Source organism: Vulpes vulpes, chromosome 11 (assembly GCF_048418805.1).
Source record: "Vulpes vulpes isolate BD-2025 chromosome 11, VulVul3, whole genome shotgun sequence".
In the NCBI taxonomy this organism is placed as follows: domain Eukaryota; kingdom Metazoa; phylum Chordata; class Mammalia; order Carnivora; family Canidae; genus Vulpes; species Vulpes vulpes.
Window position 1 is genome coordinate 96232555 of NC_132790.1, and position 25346 is coordinate 96257900.

The 25346-nt window shown below is 49.4% G+C and overlaps 1 protein-coding gene across 8 annotated transcripts in view; it reads left to right on the forward strand.

Annotated features, from left to right (window-relative positions):
• The first annotated feature begins 23366 nt into the window (after window positions 1–23366).
• The window catches only part of MED12L (mediator complex subunit 12L), a 323809-nt gene continuing 321829 nt past the window's right edge, over window positions 23367–25346 (forward strand). For 4 of the 8 annotated variants that reach the window (XM_072727142.1, XM_072727145.1, XM_072727144.1 and 1 more), the window contains exon 1: window positions 24113–24465. In XM_072727142.1, the coding sequence (XP_072583243.1) occupies window positions 24367–24465 (99 nt within the window). In that variant the 5' untranslated portion in view covers window positions 24113–24366. Of the gene's footprint in view, window positions 23477–24111; window positions 24466–25346 lie in introns of those variants that run through there. The other 4 variants (XM_072727148.1, XM_026015744.2, XM_072727149.1 and 1 more) reach the window with 2 other exon arrangements.

Sequence of the window (25346 nt, forward strand, 5' to 3'; positions counted from 1 at the left end):
GCTTTGTAATAGAGCTTGAAGTCTGGAATTGTGATACCCCCCCAGCTCTGTTTTTCTTTTTGGGGGTTGCTTTGGCTATTTGGAGTCATTTGTGGTTCCATACTAATTTTAGGATTGTTTGTTCAGCTCTATGAAAAATACTGTTGATATTTTGATAGAGATTGCATTAACCATGTAGATTGCTCTGGGTAGTATATTTTAAAAATATTTCTTCTTCTAATCCATGAACATGGAATGTTTTTCCATTTCTTTGTGTCATTTTCACTTTTTTAAATAAGTGTTTTATAGTTTTCACACTACAGATCTTTACCTCTGGTTAGGTTTATTCCTAGGTCTCCTATGGGTCTTGGTGCAATGGTAAATGGGATTGATTCCTTGATGTCTCTTTCTGCTGCTTCATTATTGGTGTATAGAAATGCAACAGATTCCTTTTGTGTCCTGAGACTTTCCTGGATTCATGTATGAGTTCTGGAAATTTTTTGGTGAAGTCTTTTGGGTTTTCTACATAGACATGTCATTTGCAAATAGTGAAAGTTTGATTTCTTCCTTGCTGATTTGGATGCCTTTTATTTCTTTTTGTCGTCTGATTGCTGAGGCTGGGATTTTCAGTGCTATGTTAAATAACAGTTGCCAACTCTACTTTAGAGTTCTCTGTACATCTTTATTATACTTCTATCACAGGCTAATAATTGTTAATGTTGGGACACCTGGGTGGCTCAGCGGTTGAGCACCTGCCTGCAGCTCAGGTCATGATCCTGGGGTCCTGGGATCGAATCCCACATGGGGCTCCCCGCAGGGAGCCTGCTTTTCCCTCTGCCTGTGTCTCTGCCTCTCTCTGTGTGTCTCTCATGAATAAATAAAATCTTAAAAAAAAAAAAAACAAGTGTGAGAAAAAAAGAAAATTGAATGCAAACAGAAACCAATTAACAGTATTTGAAATTAATAGGATGACCACAGGGAGGAAAAAGAAAAGAATTAATTCAAATAATATTTGAGCCAATACTTTAAATACCCTCAGTCTAAAAAAAAAAAAAAACGGTGAAAAAGAAATCTTAAATTCTGTTTAATAGGGCTTTTTTTAATATATATATATAGATCATGGTTACAGCAGTTCTGAAACTATTTTTAAGGTATTGTCAAATTTAAGCAAGTAAGTACATATATTGATGTATTAGGAGCCAGGGTTCTCACTGTGGGAGAAGACAGATATAAATATGAACCAGGAGAAGACTAAAAATACCAAAATATTTGTTGCTTTGGAATATCTGAAGTAATCCAGATAGGTAGGTAGGTAGATAGGCAGACAGACAGACAGAAGCAATCATGCTATAACAGCGGTGAGCAACCTGCTCAGATCATGGATTTTAAATATCACGATACTAAAAGGAACCAAGGTCCCTGGGAAAAATGGCTGATTCTAGACACAAAACAATTAAAATATAAGGTGAGCCAGAGTCATCTTCTTATGCCAAAAACCAAGGATATGCTAAAAAAAAATGTGGCAATCTATCAAAAGGAAACGGGAGCTGGCTTAGAGGGGCTTATACAGGTTAAGCTGGGACACTGTCAACATCAAGTGAACAATGGTGTTAATAAATTATATCACCATTAAACCAATAATCCACTTACAGACTAAAAAATAAGAGCTACAACTATCAAACTTCTTTCTTTAGAAGAAAATCTTGGTGATACTGGAATACAATAAAGATTTCTCCTAGAGGACACAACAAACCCAATGACAACCATCTGTGATCCTGGATTGGAAGAAAGAAACACTATGGAGGACATATTTGGGGACGATTGGCACATTTGAATGGAGAGTGTGTATTATGAAATGATACTGTTATCACTGTTGAGTTCCCCGAGTTTGGTTATTTTACTGTGGAAAAGAATGTCTTTGCCCTCAGGGGACAGATACTAATGAATCTGAGGGGCACGGGGTCACAGAGTCTGCAGTTTGCTTCCAATGTTCCTACCGACGCGGCTCCCACTACTACTACCGGCCCACCACCATTCATAATAATAATCAGTACAACAGCTGTGGCAAAATGTTCACTGGTCCATCCAGGTGAAGGGGCGCCCGTGGCCCCTCTTCATCGGCTTCCGGCCACACTGTGTGGTCGCCGAGCCACATGAGGAGCCAGGGGCTCTTGCAGTCGCCTCTACCCCCTGCTGTTTCACAGCTCCCCTCGTGCTCCCATTCCTTTATCGTCTTCTCCACCAGAGCTGGGTTGAGGTGCCCTGCAGGTGTTCCCCTCTTTTGTCTTCACGAAAAGCCCCTCACCAAATGACGTGGCTGTCATTTTCTGCATCCACACAGCTGAGAACTGGAGTCCCAAGAGGGCCAGGGCCTTGCCTGGGGTCGTTGTAAGGCAGGAACTCACCCCCAGGACTCCAGGTCTGGGGACCACTTGGCCTTCATGCAGGCCTCAGACTCTGGGAAGCAGACAGAGCGGCTCTGCGAGCTTAGGAGGGGGAGCATGAGAAGGCGGCCTCTGGGGAATTCAGTAATTAGGAAACAGAACTTCATAATGTGGGAACAAATGAACATCTAAAGATTTAATGTCCACATCATCACGCCCTCAAATGACCCACAGTTTCATTTCGTCTTCTGTTCATCAGACCACAGGTTAGCCTCACACAGGTGCCGTTATTATTATTCTCTGAAATACATAAAATATCCCTTTATGGGATCCCTGGAATGGCTCAGCGGTTTGGTCCCTGCCTTTGGCCTAGGGCATGGTCCTGGGGACCCGGGGTCGAGTCCCACATCGGGCTCCCTGAGTGGAGCCTGCTTCTCCCTCTGCCTCCCTCTCTCTCTCTCTCTCTCTGTGTGTGTGTGTCTCTCATGAATAAATAAATAAAATCTTTTTTAAAAAATTTAAAAATAAATAAATAAATAAATAAATAAATAAATAAATAAATAAATAAAATATCCCTTTGGACATGGTAATATGCATCTGGTTTTGTGTATCTGTGTGTTTTTAAACCTCCTATTATACAGAAACATAAAGAAGGAAACAAGCAGAAATGATCCTGCTGATATTTAAAAGAAAAAGAAATACATACGTTAAAATATTTAAAATGTTAGGTTTTAAAAAAATTAGTTTTTCCATTGAAAATATGTGTTTTTAGAACAGAGTCTATGACTTTTTTTTTTTTTAAGATTTTATTTATTCATGAGAGACACACAGAGAGAGGCAGAGACATAGATGGAGGGAGAAGCAGGCGTCCTGCGAGGAGCCCGATGCGGGACTCGATCCCGGGACACGGGGGTGACGCCCTGAGCCAAAGGCAGCTGCTCAACCGCTGAGCCCCCCCGAGGCGTCCCGAGTCTAGGACTTTTTTTAGCAGCTGTAGGGAATTTCATTGTAAGGGTGTGGCTCGGGTATGTGTGTATGTGTGTGTATGTATGTGCAGACGTGGCACCAGGACATGTGCAGGCATGTGCGTGTATGCGTGGACATGTGTGTGTACAGCTGTGCGTGAGTGTGTGTGTGTTTATGCCTATGATCACTGCCTTCGCCTGGTGACTGTCTCTTTCAAGAGCTTAGAAGCTCCTGGAAGTACAAGGCTCCCGTATGACTGATTTCCATCACTCAGCATCTGAGCAAAGGAGCTACAACTCATGTTTGCTGAGACATGACATTTATTGGCACATTACAGGTTCCTTATAAATGAAGAGCAGTGATGGGGCACCTGGGTGGCTCAGCCGGTTAAGCATCTGCCTTTGGCTCAGTTCATGATCTCAGGTCCTGGGACTGAGTCCCGTGTCAGGCCCTCTGCTCAGTGGGGAGCCTGCTTCTCCCTCACCCTCTCTCTCTGTGGTTTCTCTCTCTCTCTCTCTCTCAAATAAATAAGTAAAATCTTTAAAAAAAACAAATGAAGAGCGGTGATAAATTGCATAGGCTCAGACTACTCGGGTTCAAATGCTACTTGCACAGCTTACTGTGAAGTCTGGGATGGCTCCTGGGGAGGTTCCTTGGCCTCCCTTGCCTCGGTTTCCCCATTGTAAATGGAGATATCATCAGTGCCTCTGGTCAGGTTCTCTTGCAGGAGAAAGGGTTTGGGGGGCATGGGATTCATGGAGGGAGTCCTCTCAGGAGACAGAGGGAAGTGGGATGGCGCAGAACTAAGTCAGGACATGGTGTCAGCTGGGGTCCAGCTACAATCTGATTCACAGGAAGCTCATGAATTGGCCCATAACGTCAGTCCCACCTTAAGGCAGGGAGCTGACTTTTTATGCCCTACGTGTTGCAGGAATTCTCTGCCTTTAGTGCCCATGATTCTTGGTCACACCACTTGGAAGAACAAAGAGGTAGACCAGCTGAAGAGTGGTGGCAGCAAAGAAAAATTTACTAAGCAAAAGTATAAGGCTCCCGGGGACAGAGGGAGCCCTGAGAGGGTTGCCCCTGGAGTTTCTCAGTTTAGGGATTTTTATGAGCTCTTTTGCAGAACCATCTTAAGGAATCAGGGTGTGCTGGGTCGTGCCAATCAGAGCTTTGGTCCCATATCTGTCCACCTACTAGGTTAATGTCAACCTGCTGATGGTCCTTTTTTGCTGGCATCTGGGGGCTTATGTCTTAACTGCCCCTCACAAATGCTTTGTGGTCATTTGCCTTATTTTAGGATGTTTTACAGAGGTCGTTTCTGCAAAGGCTGCAAAACAGACTGCCTGTGTGGTCCTGTCTAAGCTCAATACAGTGCTATTTTGTCTTGGCTGTCCTGACTCCATATTTACTTGCTGGGGACCCTGGCCCGGACCACCTAACTGGGCAACTAACTCCTAACACATCCTTAGTCACCCACGGTTGGTACGCGGGAGAGATTTCTCTCACTCCTCTTGGGCAGAAGGCAATTCTCCAGAGAAAAGGGAGAGCTGTAAACCGCTAGCAACCCACAGGCGCAGCGGCTGGGAGGTGGGTGCGCCCACCTAGTCAAAGGGCTGAGGATACCCACAGCATCCACTACAATCACGACCTCGCAAGGTCACTAGGAGGGTTAATCATGATATCACATATAAAGCACATTAATAATGTTTTGAGGGGCACCTGGGTGGCTCAGCTGTTGAGTGTCTGCCTTTGGCTTGGGTCATGACCCCAGGGTCCTGGGATTGAGTCTCGCATCAGGCTCCCCAGGGGGAGCTGCTTCCCCTCTGCCTGTGTCTCTGTGTGTGTGTGTGTGTGTGTGTGTCTTTCATGAATAAATAAAATCTTAAAAAAAAAAAAAGAAAGAAAGAAAAACAGAGAAGAAAGGAGGGGAGATATACCCATCAGCCTAGGCTCTGGCACCCACCCAAACCTCAGTGACTTAAAACTAGATTTGGGAGGGGGGGCACCCGGGTGGCTCAGCGGTTGAGCATCTGTCTTTGGCTCAGGTCATGATCCCGGGGTCCTGGGATTGAGTTCCACATCAGGTTCCCCTCAGGGAGCCTGCTTCTCCCTCTGCCTCTCTCTCTGTGTCTCTCATGAATCAATCAATCAATCAAACAAACAAACTAGATTTGAGGCCTATTCATTCTCCTTGTCCTTCACGAGGGAGTGCGTGGGCCTCTCAGGGTCCAGGCTGACAGTGCGGCCACCATCTCAGGGTTGCCAGGTATGGGGGACAGTGGCAACGATGGTAGCCCCCAGGTGATCACACGGCCACCTGTACCACTGTGTCCTCTCAGCCGGTTCCCTCCTCCCACATTCACTCATCACAGCAGCAGGAAGAGAGCCCTAGAGGGTCTCACATCTGCGATTTAAGTGACACTTGTCACTTCTCACCATAGTTCCTTGGCTACTGCTGGTCATATGCCACCACCTTACCCCAGAGGGCCATGAGCTGATATCGTTCCGTGTGCCCAGAAAGCCAGCAATCCTGGGGGAGAACCACGGACTCCCACAGAGGTGCAGGAGGAGAGTGGAATTCTCGTCAATCAGGATCTTTGGGGAGTGAGTTGCAACGACTAAAGATGTCCTAGAGTCTTCCTCCCTGCCTCATTCCACATGTGGACAGTAAAGACCTGTCTCTGAGGTACTACTTCTTCGAGATAATCTCCAAATTTGAAGCCTCATTTGCTCCTCCTAACTCACAGGATAAAATCCAAATTCCTCATGTTGTGTCCATTCCAGCTGCTTCTCTGTCCATGCCCACAGGAGGATTCAGATGTGTCAGGTCATGCTAAGGGGACAGGTAGTGGCAGAGACCATTCTGGGGACTAGAAGAAAAGAAATTGAGGGAGCCCCATAGGCAAAAAGGGAAAAAGACAATGAATATGAGCTGGGTCTGATACCAGTGCCTGGGGACAGTACCGACTTGTCACCGGGATGGGCGTAGGCCAGATTCCTAAGCAAGGGGCTTACTGCAAAGGCTAAAAAGAATTATTTTTATGAGAAAATATCTGACAGTTCAAGGCAGCCTCGTTTCGGGAGATGAGGAATATAAAAGTTGGGGAAAGGGCTTGCCTCCTCTTCAATGGGGAACCCAGGCAGGCATCTTCACCCTGGCATGTTATCAAGGTCAGTAGTAGTGCAGGGCTTGGACCCAGCTGGGGAGCCATGGTGCAGTGTGGTTTTGGCAGATAGGGGCGAGCGACAGCACTGGGGGCCTTGATAACAAAGGAGCACTGCTGCCTTGGCAGTGGCGGTGAGCATCAGAGGCCATGGCCATATGCATGCCCATGGAAAGATAAAGCAGGTAAGGGGGAAATGGGGATGCCACAAGGCAGCAGATGTCCTGAGTTGGGTTCTTAGGTACACAGAAGTCAGCCAGAAGTAATTTCTTCAGCCACTGGATAAGTGAGTGGGCATCTACTGTTCAGGCGGTAAACAAAATGGATAGTCCCTGACATCATGAAGACTCCATTCCAATGGGAGAGACAAAAACAAAAAAAAAAAAACAAAAACAAACAAAAAAAACCCACCATGCAATTAATATATGATTAACGGGGTGTGTGTGTGTGTGTGTGTGTGTGTGTGTGTGTGTGTGTAACTCTAGTGTATCAAGAGAGAGACTTTACAGTCTTTGTGAAGCACAATAGAATGACATTATTACAATCCTGACTTGTACTCCGAGGCTGCTGCAGCCAGGAGAGCTTCAAGGACATCTGCGATATTGCCACAAGTCTCCTAGACCCCTCAGACCTTGACTGTGAAGGGTGATGAGTCCTCTTGGTTGATCAAGAGGAGGAGGTGGGCTGAGATGCTGAGATGGATGGAGCAGGACTGGGCCAGGGGACCGATGCTGCCATCACCAAGGAGAGGACATAAAAGCTTCCACTACTGTGGCTAAAGGGACATTTGGAATCTTGTCCTAGTCCAGGCTGGTGGTACTAGTGTCTAAAGGTCTCCCCCAGAGGATAACAGCAGGAATCTCTGATCAAAGTTGTTCTCAGTGACAAGCAGGTGGAAGATGCTGGTTCTAAGAGAATGAATGCATCCTGAAAGAAGCAGGGCCATGCCAATGGCAGGTGCCCAGAGAAGCGTCCAACAACGCGGAGTGTAGGGAGGGCCTGAAAAGGTGGTCAACGAAGGCTCGTTCAGTGAACATTTATCAAGACCCTTCTAGGTGACAGACTCTAGCCACAGAGTAAGAATGGGGGTATAATCTGCAGAGAGGTTGAAAGGCAAGCATGCACGGCCCCGTGGGGCTGGGGGCGGCCAGGGTCCACACAGAGTTCCTGACTGTGAATGCAGTTCAGCCACCACGTCATGTAACTGGCTGCCCGTGAAAAGGAATCACAGACACCCCTGCCCCTTTTGCTCTGACTTCTTCCCCTACTTCCATTACCAACCCCCTCTCCCCACAAATGTATCCCAGGCACGTCCCATAGGTATGATGACTGAGTCCTTGCCCCTTCTCTTTTGACCCCTTGGCTCTCTGCTGGATTTAGCTTGTATTCAGTCGTGGACTCTAGGTTTTTTTTCACCACTTGGAGTAAAATTCCTATTCTGAATATTCCTGGCTCCAAGCCTTCGTGTCCACCTGTCTGGCCTGCATCCTGGTCAAACTCACATCAGCAACCTTTAAGAGAGGCTTGATCATTTAGCCATGAACCCACGGCTCCAGGGGCAAGCCTGTTGCTATGGCAACATGATCTACCAGGCACACGCTGTCACTTTGCTTTGGGACTACTGAGGGCTCAGGGAAGGGAACACCAGCCTCCTGGGGGAGATGACAACCCCTGTGGGCCAATTACCAGAGGAGAAGGCAAAATGCCTCCCTCACCCTGCCCTAGCGGGCCCTGCGGCCCGCTGTCCCTCCTTCTCCCCGGGGCTGCTTCTATTCCCGCCCCCGGGGACGTTTGGAGGGAATCCAGAGAAATTGCCAGGTTTCATTACGCAGCTTTGAACCTGCACGTTGACTCTCTGGAGAGGCCAAAAGGATGACATTTCTCTTGTCTCGCCAACTCAAGACGTGGACGGCTGATGGTCCCACTCACGCAACCTGGTAGTCCCTCCGGGAAGGTGACACAGGTTTCCACTCTCAAGGAGGCTTGGAGATCAAATCTGTCATGTGTCTCATTTCTGTTTGCACTGGTCAGGGTCCAAAGCGTAACTTCTGCCGCGTGGGCTCATGGGGGCATTCGATCTACTTCCACAATCCATCGCCTGAATCTGTGCATCCTTCTGTCCCAGTCTTCCACCCGTCCTCTCCTTGTCATTCTCTTCCATCCTCATGTGGCCCTCAAATCCTTTCTCCAGAACTAGCAAGTTGCCTTGCCCGCAACGTGTCTCCAAACCCCCCCCACCCACGGCCTCTGATCTTGCCAAAGCTGGCCTCTTCCCCGGGGTGGGGTGGGGGGGACGTGATTTCTTTTGCAGCCCTCTCTTGTGGTGCCTGTTTCCTTACATCCCTTGTATTTCAGAACGACACGGTGGATTGCTATCTCTATGGGGAATATGATTAGTTACAAATAATAGAAAGTCAGCCAATGAATGAATGAAAAGTCGGGTTTTTTTTTGTTTTTTGTTTTTTTTTTGGAAAGTCAGTCTTGGTGACGGGCACTGAGGAGAGCACTCGATGGGATGAGCATTGGGTGTAATACTGTATGTTGGCAAATCGAACTTAAATGTTGAAAAAAAGTCGGTCTTAATGAAGTAGCGTTCATATAGATGTGGATGGCTGCTGGTATTGGCTCGGTGGCCAGTCGAAATGAGGGCTGATATCTCTGTGATTATCTTTGCCTTTTTCTCACATTTATAACTGCCTGGTCCCAGTGTGGCCCCTGCTGCCCAGCCATCATGTCTGAATTCCAGGCAAAAAGGGGTAATGTTTCCATCAGAAAAGCAGAAACATTCTCAAATTCCCTAAGAAAATTAAGCTTATGTCTCATTGGGTAGAAGTGGACCATGTGGCCTTACTGCAAGGGAGTGAATCTGTTAGGATCTAGTTGGTGTGCTGCGCCTCAGAAGAAAACCAGGATTGTGTTAGTAAGGAAGAAAAGGGATAAAGATGTCAGGCAAAGAACAAGCAGCGTCTACACTAGTGCCTCTCTCACTCCCTCAAAGTGCATTTCCACCTTCTTCTTTAAAACCCTATTTCTTTGGGGCATCTGGGTCACTCTGTTGGTGGAACATCTGCCTTCAGCTTGGGTCATGATCCCCAGGGTCCTGGGATCCAGCACCTTGTCGGGCTCCGTGCTCAGCGGGGAGCCTGCTTCTCCCTCCCCCCTCTGCTGCTCCCCCTGCTTGTGTGCACTCTCTAGACTCTCCCTGTCAAATAAATAAATTAAAAAAAAAACAACAGGGGGATCCCTGGGTGGCTCAGCAGTTTAGCGCCTGCCTTCAACCCTGGGTGTGATCCTGGAGTCCCAGGATCGAGTCCCACGTCGGGTTCCCTGCATGGAGCCTGTTTTTCCCTCTGCCTGTGTCTCTGCCTCTCTCTCTCTCTCTCTCTCTCTGTCTCTCTCTCTCTCTCTCTCTGTCTCTCATTAATAAATAAATAAAATCTTAAAAAAAAAAAGAATGATCTTCTTTGAAATATGCTCATACTACTATAAACAAAACAAATAAATAAATTCAATCTTAAAAATAATAATAATAAAACTGTTTCTCTGTACTCGTACCATTTAGGCCTTCTGCCCTGCCCCCTGGTCTCCCGGGAATCCTCCCATTCATAATGCACATTGACATGAGCGAAAATCCCACTGCTCCACAGGACAAGCCAACTGCTTGACCCCTGCACCCAAGCCTTGATCAACCTGGATGACACCACGGCGGGTGGCCTGTCCTCTATGGCCACGTAGGTGCTCACCTTCTTTTCACCTTCAGTGATTCCCTCTCCACGTCCCCCATCTTCTCCCATACGGACTCCCTAGGTGTTGTTGCCACCTGGGATGCGACTCCTCCAAAGTGACCAACTCACCGGCTCCTCTGCTTGACCGGCAGCAGCCCTTCTTTTGGAAGTTTATTCAACCCCTGTCATAGCAACTCTTCCTTGGCATCGTAGGTATGAGTTGGGAGCCTGTCCTCCGCTCTCTCCCAATCCACCCACTTGCCCTCTCTATCCAGCACCGATTTCATTTCTATACTTCCTCCTACGCCCTGCATTTCTCTCCTCCCATCTCTACTCCCCTAGACTTCCTTGCCCCGCGGTTGCCTCCAGTTGTCTCGGCTCTAAACCCGGGTGAACCCAACTACCTGTTTCTCTGTGCCTGCAGTCAAGCAGCTGAGCCTTACCCACTGGGGCAGATTGATTTCACTGGAAACTCAAGGTCCTTGACTTCAAACAGGTGCTCCTACTACACAAAAAAACCTTACTACGGGTTTCTGCCTCTCATTTTCCCATTTTCCACAGGGACTATGGAAACCTTTCTCCTCTCCTCAAGCTTCCAACCTCCTTTCCTCTTTTCTTCTCTGAGCAGGTGACCTTGTAGCACGGTAGGGACAAAATAGGAACCCTCACACAGGAACTCTCTTAACCTCTGCACCAATCCCGGGGGTTCTTTCCTCCTGCTCTAATAGCCGCGCTGTCCCACCTTCTACCTAAGGAGTACCCCTCCTGCCTTCCAGGAACCCGACACTATCATTATTTCTTCTTTCTTTTTTGGATATTCAACCTTTTCTCTCGACTGAATCTTTCTCATCCTCATTAAAAAGCGGAACAGTCATAGTCCACTCCTAGCCCCTACCTGATTTCCTCACCTTTGTAAGTCAAGTTCTCTAGAGAACTCTATACTTTCTGCCTTCGTTTCTGTATCCGCCCACCTCAAGCCACACAGTTCTGGCTTGTAGTTCAACCCTCCCCAGGCGCACTTGCTGGAGTTATGACTTACACTGATGCTAAAATGAATATTCCAGCGTTTCTCTTACTTCATCATTCTCTGCTACTTTGAAACACTCTGGTCCTGACTTACCTGATTTAACATTCTCTTGGCTTTTTTCCCACCTCTCCAGCTGCTCCTTCCCTATCTCCTTTGCAAACTCATCCAGCCCTACTTGTCCAATCAATTACGGAGATGTTCAAGACTTCAACAGTCTCTCCTCCTTTACCTCACATTTTCTCCCTACGTGGGCATGAATCTCAAATTTGCATTTTCAGATTTTTCTGAGCTTTTGACCCACACCATCTAATTTTCAACTTGGCATGTTTTCTTTTTTTTAAAAAAAAAAGAAAAAGGATTTTATTTTTACGGGCGCCTCTGTGGTACAGTTAGGCCTCTGACTCTTGGGTTATGGCTTAGAGCCCCACATCAGGCTCCCAGCTCAGTGCGGAGTCTGTGACTCTCTCTCCCTCTCCCTCTACTCTCTCTCTCCCTCTCCCTCAAATAAATAAATAAATAAATCTTTGCGGGGGGGGTGGGGGAAGATTTTATTTTTAGGTAATCTCTACACCCAGCATGGGGCTCAAACCTGCAATCCCGAGATCAAGAGTCACATATTCTACCAACTGACCCAGCCAGGTGCCCCAGCTTAGCATGTTCTCTTATATAAAATATTTGACTTTATAAAAGTCACCTCTCTTAATTATCTATTGCTGTGTGGCAACGTATTCCAAAACTTTGCTCTTAAAACCATAAACAGGGGCAGCAGCCTGGCTCAGTCGGTAGAGCATGTAACTCTTGATCTTGGGGAGGTGAGTTCAAGTCCCACATTGGGTGTAGAATTTACTTAATAAAAAATAAATAAATAAACATTTATTATCTCATAGTTTCTGCGGGCCAGCAATCCAGGTGTGGCCAGACTGCAGTCATCTCAGGACTGAGATGGGGGGACTCACCTTGAAGCCCACTCATGTAGCTGACAATGGGTCTCAGGTGATGCTAGCGGTTGCTTGGAGACATCAGTAACTTACCACACGGCCTCTCCATGGGGCTGCTGGCAGCATGGCAGCTTACCTCCGCAGAGCAAGAATTTTGGTGCAGGTGGGGGTCTGGGGGAGTGGGTGGCATGGGATGGAGACAGGTGAGGAAGATGGAAGTTACAGTCTCTTTGTAACCTAATCTCAGAAGTAACTTCCCGTCCCTTTTTTTTCTATTCATTGGAAGCAAAACATGGAGTCCAAGGGTTCCTGACGGGCTCAGTCAGTGCAGTACGCAACTTTTGATCTCAGGGTTGTGAGTTCAAGCCTCACGCTGGGCATAGAGATTCCTTAAAAACAAAACAAAAAGACACCAAGTCCAGCCACATACAAAGGAAAAGGATTTTGTAGGGATGTGAATACCAGGAATCTGGGATCCCTGGGAGTTGTTTTAGAGGCTGCCTACCACATGATCTCCTACTCATCATCATGTCCAAAACTGAACTCTTGCTCTGCCTACCGCACTACCCCAAGCCCCAGAAACGTGGCTCTCCTTTGGTTTCTCTTTCTCAGTAACTGACACCTCCATCGATCTTGTTCTGCAAACCAGAAACCCAGGAGTCATTCTGAACTATCTCTTCTAATCTTCACCCCCCATCTAATCATCACCAAGCTCTGTCAGTTTATTTCTTGAATATCACTCAAATCTGTTCGCTTATCTCTGCCACTATCACGATCAGCCTAATAGAAGCAACCATCATTTCCTGCTTGGACTTGCAATTACCTGCTAACTGGTCTTCCCTTCTAATCTCGTCTATGATGCAAACAAAATGATCTCTTCATGATATAAATTTGGTTGTGACCCCCTTCTGCTTGAAACGATTAAATGGCTTCTCATTTCCTATTGGATAGAGACAATAGCCTATGCTATCCTACGTCATCTGTCTCTTCTCCACCTCCCAGCCTCATCTCATACTGGGCTCCCCTTTACTCTCTGCTCTCCAGGCATGCTGGCTTTTTTTCAGTCCTACTAGCCACAGGGTATTTGCATATGCTGCTGCTGCTTAGAACAGTCTTCCCTCTTTTGTGTCTAATTGATTCCTACTCAATTTTTTTAATTTATTTATTTATGATAGTCACAGAGAGAGAGAGAGGCAGAGACACAAGCAGGCTCCATGCACCGGGAGCCCGACGTGGGATTCGATCCTGGGTCTCCAGGATCGTGCCCTGGGCCAAAGGCAGGCGCCAAACCGCTGCGCCACCCAGGGATCCCGATTCCTACTCAATTTTTAGATCTTAGCTCAAGCATTGCTTCCATGATAAATCTTCCTTCAGAAACCTCAGAGACTCATGTCCTTCTCCTTGGGCTCTTGTCATGGTTGCAACTTTATATTAGTTTGTGTGATTATTTGATTATCTCTTCTCTATTCTTTAAGTTCTTCAACCCAGCACAACATCACTGTATCCCCAGTACAAATACCTGGTCCATGAAATCTGCTCAATAAACATGTATTAAGCAATAGAGTCCCTTGACCACAACTCTCCCCCATGGAATGCAACTAAAGATCTATGGTCTTGGCCTGGTAGGGATGACTGGGCCATTATGTGATTAGATTTCACTGCTTGCTCAGGATACCCAAGTGATGTGAGTTCCACATCTAGATCCAGGAAGGTCTCACTACGGATTTAAGGAATGAACTGGCCCAGATCACTGATCCTGGCAGCCAAACCTACTTAATTGATCTTCATATTGAATTAGAGTCAATGCGTCATAGGCTACAAGACCGACCATACTTCCTTGCTTACTGGACCTGGCTAGATGTGGTTTTTGTTTTTTGTTTTTTGTTTTTGTTTTTTTTGTATATATTTTTAAAGATTTTATTTATTTATTTATTTATTTATTTATTTATTTATTTGTGTGTGTGAGAGAGAGAGCATGAGCAGGGGAGAGGGGTAGAGGGAGAAGCAGACTCCTCGCTGAGCAGGGAGCCTGATGCCAGCATCAGAACTAAATCCCAGGACCCTGAGATCATGACCTGAGTCGAAGGCAGATGCTTAACTGACTGAGCCACCCACGTGCTCCTGGATGTGGTTTGTTCTCAATGGGCTACTGGAGCGGTTGGGGAAGAGGCACCAGCTTCCTTCTTTCATTATTAGGGGAAACCATTATAGGCCTACGGTGGCACAGATGACTACTTTGTTCCATTGCTTCTTTCCCTAGAAATGCCACAGCCTGCTGGTAATGGAGGCTGCTGGCTTTCCCCATCAACTCCTGCTCCTTCCCAGCTATTGGTTTACTCCGGAATGAACCAGAACTTCCGAAGCCTCCATCTCTGGGGCACCTACAACCTTACTTAAGTACAAGAGACGGTAGAGTTAAGACTGACTTCTCAATCAGACAGTTTAAGCAGCTCCACGTTAAGTGTCTGCCCCTGTGATGCTCCCATTGCTCAGAAAAGGATTGTCTGTGACTTTAAGGAAAAGGAGGTAAGAGTATCCCCAGATGATGGCTCAACTGACTTTCCAAACTTAGCCCGCAGGAGCCCTGATCCCTTCAGCACATTAGGATAAAACATTGATTTTTAAGACTGAGGAGTTCACACTTTGTATTTAAGGTAGCAGGGGCGGGAGGGGCACCAGGCTGGCTCAGCAGACCTTGATTTCAGGGTCGTGGGTTTGAGCCCCATATTGGGTATAGAGATTACTTAAATAAATAAAACTTTTTTAAAAAGATAAAGTAGCAGGGATGTAGCAAAGAGATTTCAGCAAGGGATGTTGTGGTGCAATGAGAATTTTTGAAAAATTGATCTGAAAACCTTGTGCATTAGATTCCAAACAGACAAATAATGGGCTGGGAGACAAGCTGGGGTATAGGGATAATTCAAGGCAAGAAACGTTGAGGGCTAGGACTACAGCTGTAGCTGTAGGGATTACTGAAGACTGGGTGAATTGGGGATATTGAGGGATGCCTGGGTGGCTCAGCAGTTAGGTGCCTGCCTTTGGCCCAGGGTGTGTGATCCTGGAGACCTGGGATTGAGTCTCATGTGGGGCTCCCTGTGTGGAGCCTGCTTCTCCCTCTGCCTGTGTCTCTGCCTCTCTGTGTCTCTCATGAATAAATAAATAAAATCTTTTTAAAAAAAAAAGAATTGGGGATATTTGGACAATAAAGAACCAATAGGCCTTTAGTGTGGACAGAGATAGGATGCTCTACTGAAAAGTCGGGAGATGCCTGCCCTCTGTTTGCTCTGGCAGGTCCCCAAATGCCAGGGACTTCCACCGCGATCACAACCACTTCCCATTCACCTGGCCTGAGGGCTCCCAACCTCTCTAGGCTCCTGTGCTTATTTCTCACACTTCCCCATCTTCATTTGCAACATTCTCTCTGCGACATGATTTTGATATCCACGCTGCAGCTTCACACACCACAGCTGTGGCCAGCTTTCTCTCCTGACCCCCGGAACCTCAGCTACCCGGTCCCGTCCTGCCAGCAGGAGGTAGGGGCCCACTGGAGGGTGGAGGGACACGCAAGGAAGACATTAAGTTCAAGTTGGGGTATTTTGAGACAACTTGAGTAGCAGTAAATGGAGACTGAAGAGGCTCTGAGCAGCCTGCCCTGGCACGGAGAGGCTGGGTGGAGCTGAGAGAGGAATGTAAGGACACCGAGAGGCCTAAGCCACTGCCTTTATCAAGTCCTTTTTGAGGAGTTCAAAAATTAGTCCAGCCTTGGTTTTCCTGTTTCTTTGTTTTAAAGATTTTATTTATTATTTGAGAGAGAGAGAGAGAAAAAAAAAAACAAAAAACTATGAGCAGGGCAGGAGGGGCAAAGGGAGAGGGAGAAGGAGGCTCCTCACTGAGCAGGGAGCCCGATGCAGGGCTCGATCCCAGGACCCTGAGCTCATGACCCAAGCCAAAGGAAGATGTTCAATTCACAGAGCCACCCAGGTGCCCCATGGTGTTTTCCTGTTTGTAGACCTAGCACGAATTCGGCTTCTCTTTCCTTCCATTCTCTCTCTCTCTCTCTCTCTTTTTTTTTTTTTTAAGATTTTATTTATTTATTCATGAGAGACACACAGAGAGAGAGGCAGAGACACAGGCAGAGGGAGAAGCAGGCTCCACGCAGGGAGCCCAACGCAGGACTCGATCCCAGGTCTCCAGGATCAAGCCCTGGGCGGAAGGCAGGCTCTAAACCGCTGGGTCACCCAAGGATCCCTCCTTCCATTCTCTTGCTGACCATTTTGGCTGACCATAATTCTGCCATAGGGGGAGCAGGAGAAGCCAAGGAAGATGAAGACCAAATTGGTAGATTTTTTACCATTTTTTAACAGCCCTGAGAAGAGACACAGTGGTGAGAGTGTTGAGCGATCGTTTAAAAATACTAATAAAAAAGGCTATTACATAAAGGAATCACATAATTGATTTGTGTACTGCTATTCCCCAAGTGCTACTGAGACCAAAGGGTTGGCAGAGTTTATTTTTTTTATTGCTTAGAATTTAAACTTTAGAGTAAGCAAACAGTAGATACCAAATTGTCATTGATGTATCCAGTAGATGGAGGGAAAAGTTAATTCTTACATAAAATTTGATCCTGTAACATTTAGTTTATCACTTAATCTGTCAATGTTTTATATAATATCCAGATTCCGCCATCCACTATATTTTTTATGCTTTCTTGCCGTGTGACTGTAGCAGGTACATAAGGAAGTATAAGAGGATGTCCCTAGAACTGGGAAAAGAAATATTCCTCTCAAAACTGAAATATTTCATAATTAATAAATAAAGACTACGGGGAACCTGGGTGGCTCATTGGTTGAGCATCTGCCTTTGGCCCGGGGTCCTGGGATCGAGTCCTGCATCGGGCTCCCTGCATGGAGCCTGCTTCTCCCTCTGCCTGTGTCTCTGCCTCTCTCTCTGTGTCTCTCATGAATAAATAAATAAAATCTTTAAAATAAATAAATAAAGATGATAAGATCAACTTTCATCAGATGTACCCCATCCTAATAGAGGAGTTATAATTTGCTACTAACAAATGATGGTTAGATTCCTTACTAGTAAACAACAATAACAGAGCAGTAACCTGATAATCATGTAACTGAACATGAATCAATCTCCTGTGAGCATGCTCTCTCTCTCTCGATCTTTCTCTCTCAACAGGAAAATCTGAAGCCGAGGCCTGGTTAGCAGGTGTCTATATAATAGGAATCTCACTCTTATGAACGAGCCATAGGAGCCAGTCAGGTGAACCAGTTCTCTGAGGGGAGCTGGTCAGATGCTGTGATAATAGGCCAGACTCAAAGGGGCAGGTCTGTTTCAGCTCTAACAGACTAATGTCATTTGAGAATATGGACCCAGTGTGGCCAGATTTTTCCAGAGTCCAGAAGTGACTGTGTAAACCCCAAACAAAATAAAGAAACCAAAAAGACACATTGGTGGGCTACTAGGAATCTCTGATATAATAAATAGTAAATGCGCTGGATAGTAACAACCTGCTGTATACCCACCAAAGGGACCAATAGGCCAAGGTGTGGCTTCCGTCCTACTTTTGTCACCAGGAAGGTGACTTCCACTGTGGGTCAGTCTGAGTAAACAGTCCTTGGAGATTATCCAATTTTATGCTCACCAAACAAACTTCTACTTACTATTTCGGTTTTACAACAAACTTTAAAGCTAGCAAGTGGGTCAGGTGACGGGCTGGCTCAGTCAGTAGAGCATGTGATTTTTGATCTCGGGGTTGTGGGTTCAAGTCCCCCTTTGGGTGTACAGACTACTAAAAAACCAAAAGGAAACAAAAACTTCCTAGCAAGGGGGTGATCTGGATAAGGGAATATACCTATCTGAGTCCCAGAAAGACTTCTTCCTGTGTACCAATAAATTAGCATTCTGATTTTCTACGGGATTCTTTCTTGAGTTTGTTTAGTATTTGTCCAAGCCTTATGGAGCTTTAAACAGCTCTGAGTAAGCTAACAAAGTAAGATTCTGGTGCTGAAAAGCTGAGGATGTGACCCTGATCATCAGTGACCTAAGTGTGTATGGCACTGAGCCCACTCCAGAAATCAACCGATAGGCCTTCTTTTTGTAAATACAGCAGCAACAATTTGTGGGTGAATGAAGCTATGGGCTCAGCTTCGAGAAATTCAAAACTCTCTTATCTCATCCTCTGATTTTTCAGTCCCCAGACTTCTTTTTTCTATGTCCTTACCCTTCCTGACACGTTCACTGTCTCTAGCAACTAAGTGCTTTTGGGGTCTCCATTGTTTCCCCAAGTTGTCTTTACTTTTCTTCTTCACTTCTTTGCCTTCCTCTGGTTTTGTGTCTTTTACTACTTTTTGGTCTTCTAATTTGGAAACTCACCCGCCTCCTCAGTGATCTTATTATGATCCCATATGTTGTAGGTTCACTAATACTGAAGTGTCCCTTTAGAGCTGGGTTGACCAATATAGTAGCCACTAGCAACATGTGACTGTTAAACCTTTGAAGTTGGCTGGTCTGAAATGAGATGTGCTTGCAGCGCTTGCCTGGCTCAGAGGGGAACGGGACTCTTGATTTCGGGGCTGTGAGTTCAAGCCCCACACTGGGTGTAGAGATTACGAAAAATACATAAATGAAATGAGATGTACTTTAAGTGTAAAATGAATACCAAATTTCTAAGACTTATCATAAAGACTGTAAAATGTCTCAACACATTAAAAAATGATCACATGGGAAATGACAATATTTTGGCTAAATTGGGTTAAAAAAATATTGATTATTAAAATTAACTTCATCTGTTTCTTTTTACTTTTTTAATGTGGCTATTCAAAAATGTGAAAGTACATATTTGGCTAGCAATAGAATTCTGTGGTCAGCACTATTTTAGGGAGTCTTAAGGTCTGTATTCTCTACAACTCTACAAGTGGCCTAAAGATTGTATTAAAAATTCCACTTGGGGGGCACCTGGGTGGCTCAGTAGAGCGTCTTCCTTCGGCTCAAGTAGTGATTCTGGGGCCTGGGGATCAAGTCCCACGTCAGGTTCCTCACAGGGATCCTGCTTCTTCCTCTGCCTGTGTCTCTGTGTCTCTCATGAATAAATAAATAAAATCTTAAAAAATAAAAATAAAAACTCCATTTGGTTGGAATGTCCCAAAAGTAATCCTCCATTTCTCTTTTCTCTATGCTGGCCCACCTTCTCAAGTCATTCTCATTTTTCCTTTTCTTTAAGAGGCTAAAAGAAGGGGAGATTTTTCTTTTTTTGAGTCAGAAGTAGGTATAACACAAACACATTTAAATGTAATCGGGATAGAAGAAAAACTGAAAGTTAGCAAGACTGCCTGTAGACAATCTGTTAACAAAACACAGTAACATATACACCTGGACAAGCATCAGTCCCACGGGGAAACCCAGCAACTTTAATTACTTCACCTACAGGCACTATACTGAGAATTGTTTCTTTCCACTTGAGCGGAAGCGTGCTCTATGCCAGAGCGAGCTGTCAGGAGTTCTGCTTCTCTTATACCAAACCTGTCTTCTGAGGCTCACTTTTATGTGTGTTATGTAAATGGTAATTAATACATGGAGCCCACTGACAATAATGAGCATAGGTTGGAGAATCAGAGGGATCTAGGTCTGATCCTGGCTTTGCCACTTGCTAACTCAGTGGCCTACAGCCCGTTACTTCCCTTCTGGAGCCTCACCCACTAATCTGTAAAGAGGATGGATAATAGGACCATAATTTCTGGTGGGTCAACAGCCTACCTCTGCTCCTAGACTTTTCCACTCTCATTCTTTGGAAACTTGCTCTCAAGTAGGATCGTGTCTCTGCCTTTTGCAACTGAAATTTTATTCCTCACCTCAGACCTTGTGAAAAGAGCTTTGGAGGGGACTACTGGCCTCTGCACTTCACATTCGTCCCCTGCAGTTTGCATGAACTTGCATGAATTGGTCTGTGACCCAGACTGGAAAACATTCAAGGTGAAGAACTGTGGCGGCTTGCAGAATGTGTCTGTGGCAGGCAAGGAGAGAAAGCTGGTGAGAAAATGCATGCATCAGAATATGTGCAGGCAAAGACATCTGTGTATTTCTTGCCGACCAAATGGAGAGAGAGAAAGCCCGCCATGAGCCATCTTAAAGGGACTTTTTTGCCTAGGACTACAAAAGCAGTCGCAGCTCTGAGGGACTCCTTGCAGACTTCTGAAAACTGGGGCTTGCAGAGGCAACATTAGCAGCTAAGGAGATTCCTGATGCTGAGGGATCTTTGAAGAACCCTTGGATATGACCTAGGATAAAGGGTCAGCGTTTGAACACTTATTGACCCACAAAAGCAGCCCTAGAGAGAGAGAGATTGAGCTTCATACTTAGAGATAAAGTCCTATATGTTTTTTTTTTTTTTTTTAAAGATTTTATTTATTTATCCATGAGAAACACAGGCAGAAGGAGAAGCAGGCTCCCTGTAGGGAGCCCCATGTGGGACTCTATCCTGGAACTCCGGGATCATGCCCTGAGCTGAAGGCAGATGCTCAACCGCTGAGCCACCCAGGGGTCCCAAGTCCCATATGTTTAAAATGGTTTGTCATTACTCCTTTTCTGGTCACATTTCGATCCTTTTCCTTCACCTGGTGAAGGAAAAACCTCCCCAGATGCCTGAACTCACTTCTAGCTGGGCTGAGGTCTAGGCGGGGCCCTGTCTGGGATCATCTGGCTTTCTGAGTAATTCCTGTTCTGTGCAAACTGTTCCCAGGCCAGGTGAGGCGGTGGTGGTGGTGGTGGTGGTGGTGGTGGTGGTGGTGGCGGTGGTGGTTAGTCAGGTAAAGTTAAGATGCCCCTTATAGGAACAGTAGCAAATGAGACTCACATTATCCAACAAGAATTTGTGCCTGTCTGTTGTATTAACCGGCACCAACACGGGAGATTCCAGCACAGTATAGATCATGGTGGCTTCCGTGTTAACTGGCCTTAGTCACTTTAAAGACTAACTGGAATGGAAGGAGAGCAAGGGGGTAGGGTGGGTACCGGAGAACAGGGTAATTGTATGACTTAACTGAATGCATGGCCAGAAATGAGCTGTCAAGAAAATAAGAATTGAGTGCTAGGGTCACTGAAAGAACTAAAGGATTATCTTGTGTCTCAAGAGTTTGGGGTGAGTGTCATACAGGAATCTGGACTCTAAGGACTGTCCCTAGATGGCTACAGAACATGAAGGGCCTGGGAATTCCATGCTTGGAAACAGGATTGAGAGCTAACTGGGATGAGGGATTAAGGAGGAAAAACTAGTAGATGAGGCTGGACCATGAAGAACACGAGGGCCTAGACGATGGAGAAGTCCGTGAAGTCCATATTGTGAAAGAATGATTTTTGGCTTAGTGTCTCAGTGCACGAAAGCTCCCACTATCCACCACCCCCACCCCTGCCCATGTTGTCAGGGCCAAAGAATCCAGGCCAGACTGTCTCGAGACAAGGGAGTTAGGGAGACCAGGGACTCTTTTTCCCAAACACCAGGGACACAGTGCTAATACATTTTGATTTTAAAGTAAAATCTTTATGGGTAGAGACAATTTTTGAGTGCTTCCAAAATTTTTCCTATATGGAGGCCAGTTAGAGACTGTCGCCTAGCTATTCCTAGGGAGGAACGGAGGTTACGTCTCCTATCAGACCAGCACGTCAGCACAAGGTATCCCCAAAGTACCCCCAGTGAGATATGGATCCACATACCTACCCACCCACCCACTGAGCGCCCACCATGTAGTGCTGCACCCTGTGTGCCCAAGTTGCAACAATGAATAACCCTCCCCTCTAGTGCACGTCAATGGTCAATGTGATGGGGTGGGGGGAGATGAAAGGATGCCCAAACTTTGATCATCTCCACAGCCGGAAGATGAGCACTTGGGAATTCATTACAACATTTCTCCTGCTTTTTTTTTTTTTTTTTGTGGTCTTTGATCACTTCCTCATAAACTTAGCTAACTGTCCTTTTCCTCAAAAAAAGAAAAAAAAGTTAGATTTGATAGATGCCTTTATCACGAGGGCAAGTTCAGCTTTCAAGTTACACCCAGGGTTTCAGGAAGCAAACACCCTGGGGGCAGGGTGCAGAGCGTGATCACAAAATGCCTCCAGGTGGAGGGTAACTTATCCGAAAGCAGGGGCTCCGGCTGAGTCCAGAAACCCAAACCTACAGGTCCCACTTGGCCTTCGGCTGCTCTGCGAAGGGCCGAGCGATCAGGGGTGAGGAGTGAGGGACTGGCCTCCACCACCTTCCATCCCGGCCTCCGCTACCTTTTCTTCCTTCCCTTTGGCTCCAAGTCAGCTGGATTGTGGGCAACACCTGAGCACCTGCTACATGCCTGGTGCCCTGCGGGGGCCCTTGGGTTGGATGCTGCTCCTACCGGTTTATAGAAGGTGGCACCACCTCCAGGCTGCACATTCCTCGCTGTGCGGGGGGGGGGGGGGGGGGGGGGGGCACAAGCAAGGCAAGGGCAGCCCTTCCGACCCCAAATGGTGCAAAATGGGTCCGAAACTTGGGATGAGGCCGAGGCTGCTGTGTGGCTCTGAGCAGGTCGCCGGGCCTCGGCTGAGCTGACTCAGTTTCCTCCGTCTCTAAAGGGGCACGATGAAAGCGCGCAGGGTCTCTCCGTTTTGGAGGGTCAGAGACCGCTCAGCGGCGCAGCTCGGGCACCGAGGGGCGGAGGAGGGCCCCGAGGCTGCAGCCATCATCCCCGGGCGGGTGGGCGCCTCCCCCGCCGGGTCCCGGGGCGCGGCGCTCGCGGCAGGTGGCGCGGCCTCCCGGCGCCCAGGCCCGGGGGGGGGGGGGGGGGCGGGCGGCTTGGGCTGGGCGCCCCGGTGCCCGCGCCCCGGTCCCCGCGCAGGTGAGGCTCCGGCCCAGGCCGACCGGGCGGCGGCCGCGGGGGGGCGGGGGCGGGGGCGGGGGCGGGGGGTCCCTCGGGCGCGCCCCCCGCGCCAGCCCCCCGGGACCCCCCTCCCCCCGGCGCCGGGGCCCGCGGGCGGCGCGCTCTGCGGCTGCGAAAACCCGGCGCGGCGGCTCGGAGGCTCGGAGTGGGCATGCTCAGTGCGGCCCGCGCCGCCGCCAGCTCCGGGCCCCGCGCGCCCGGGCCGTGGGGGCGAGGACGCCGGCGGCCGCCCCCAGCCAGCCGCAAACTTGGCGGGTCCCCGGCGCGCGGGCCCAGGCCTCCCCGCAAGACCCCGGCCCCGCCCCGGATCATGGAGGCTGCGGCCGCCCGGGTGCCGCCGCCGCCGCCCGCCCCTGCCCGCTAGCGGGGACCAACAGGTAAAGGGGCGGGCGCGGGGGCGGGCGCGGGGGCGCCGGGGGCCGCGGGCTCCCGCCGCCGTCGGCGCGCACGGCCCCCCCCGCGCTGCCCCAGCCCCCGGCGGCCCCGCGCCCCGGCGAGCTCGGCCCCTGCAGCCCCGCCGCGACCGCCCGGAGCCGCCGCCGCCGCCGCCGCGGGGGGGGGGGGGACCGGAGCCCCGGAGCCTCGGAGCCCTGGAGCCGCGAGCGCCGCGGGGGCCCGGCAGGCGTCCAGCCCCTCCCTGCGCGCCCGCATCCCCGCGGGCCTCGCTCCCTGCGCCCCGGCCCGGCCCGCGCCCAGGTGCGGGGTCTGCGCGGAGGGGTCCGCGCCGCGCGAGGGGGGCGGGGGCGGGGGCGGGGGCGCCCTGCCCGGGCCCGGGGCCCCCTCACCTGCGGGCAGCGCTGGGGCCGCCCCCCGCCTGGGCGCCCAGAAAAAGTTTTTTTTCCGCGCGGCCCCCCCACCCCGCGCCCGTGCCCCTCCCCCACCCCCGGGTCCGGCTGCGGTGGGTCTGGGTCCATTGGTGCAAAAAGTCACACGTCCCCAGCAGCCGCTCCTCCCCCCGCCCCCTCCCCCCCCCCCCCCCGGGGACGGGAGCAGCGGCGCGTCCCGGGCCCGAAGCGCCGCCGGGGCCCGCGGGAGGCTGCGTGCGTGCGGGGCAGCGGCTGCAGCCAACGCGCTTCATTGGTGCCCGCAGCGCCCGGCAGCGGCGAGGACGGCAGCGGCGAGGACGGCAGCGGCGAGGACGGCAGCGGGAGCGCGGGCCTGTCTGCAAAGTGCTGCTCCCTGGTGCTCGGAGGCGGCTCCGCTCCGCTCCGCTCCGCTCGGCTCCGGCCCCGACTCCCATTCATTCCGCCGGTTAACATGAGAGATCATGGCCGCCTTCGGGCTCCTCAGCTATGAGCAGAGGCCGCTGAAGCGCCCCCGGCTCGGGCCGCCCGACGTGTACCCGCAGGACCCCAAGCAGAAGGAGGTGAGGCGCGGCGGGGCGGCCTCCCCCGCGCCCGGGCCGCGCGCCGCAGCGCTGAGCCGGGGCCAGGTTGGCCCAGCGGGGGCGCGGGCGCAGCGGCGGGGCCGGGGGCGCGGGCGGGGCGGGGGGGGGGCCCGGCGGCGGCGGCGGCGGCGGCGACCGAGACCCCCCGGCTGGCGGCCCCTGCGCCGCGCGGGGGCGCCCCCCTCTCTGCGCGACCCGGGTCGCCCGGCCCCGGGGCCTTGCGCGGCGCCGCCGGCTGCCCCGGGGCCCCTCCGCCGCGCGCCCCGCGCCCGCGCCCCGCCGGGCTCCCTCCGCGCCGCTCCGCTGCGTCCGCGCAAACTTTTGGGAAAATGTTGGAACGCGGCGCCCCCGGCACGGGCCCGGCGTGTGCGCCCGCGGAGCAGCGGCGGGGTGCAGGGGGGTGCAGGGGGTGCAGGGGTGCAGGGGGTGCAGGGGGCGGGGCGAGGGCAGACCTCCTTCTGCCCGGATTTCCCAGTTTGCTGGGGAAGTCTCGTATTTACTTATTTATTTAATCGAGGTGATGGATATTGGGCTCTTTGCACGCACTTCTTTCTGCAGTCCCCCTTTTCCCTTTAAAAAAAAAAAAAAAAATCAGTATTAAGGGGAGCCTGATTTTCGTCCCTAGAGGCGATTGGTTTAATTGCGGGAGGCTGTTTGGTATCTGTGAAAGCCGACGGGTTCCCTTGGAAGGGAAGTAAGTCCCGAGATGGCTCATTTCTTTGAATGAAACGGGAGAAAGCTCGACTCTCGCCTCAGGTCCGCCGGCCCCGGTGTCTGGAGTAACCATGGCATTTTGTAGCCATTGATGTGTTTGTCAGTAGTTAAGAAGTAATTATGTAACAACTCTCCGGTTATAATGA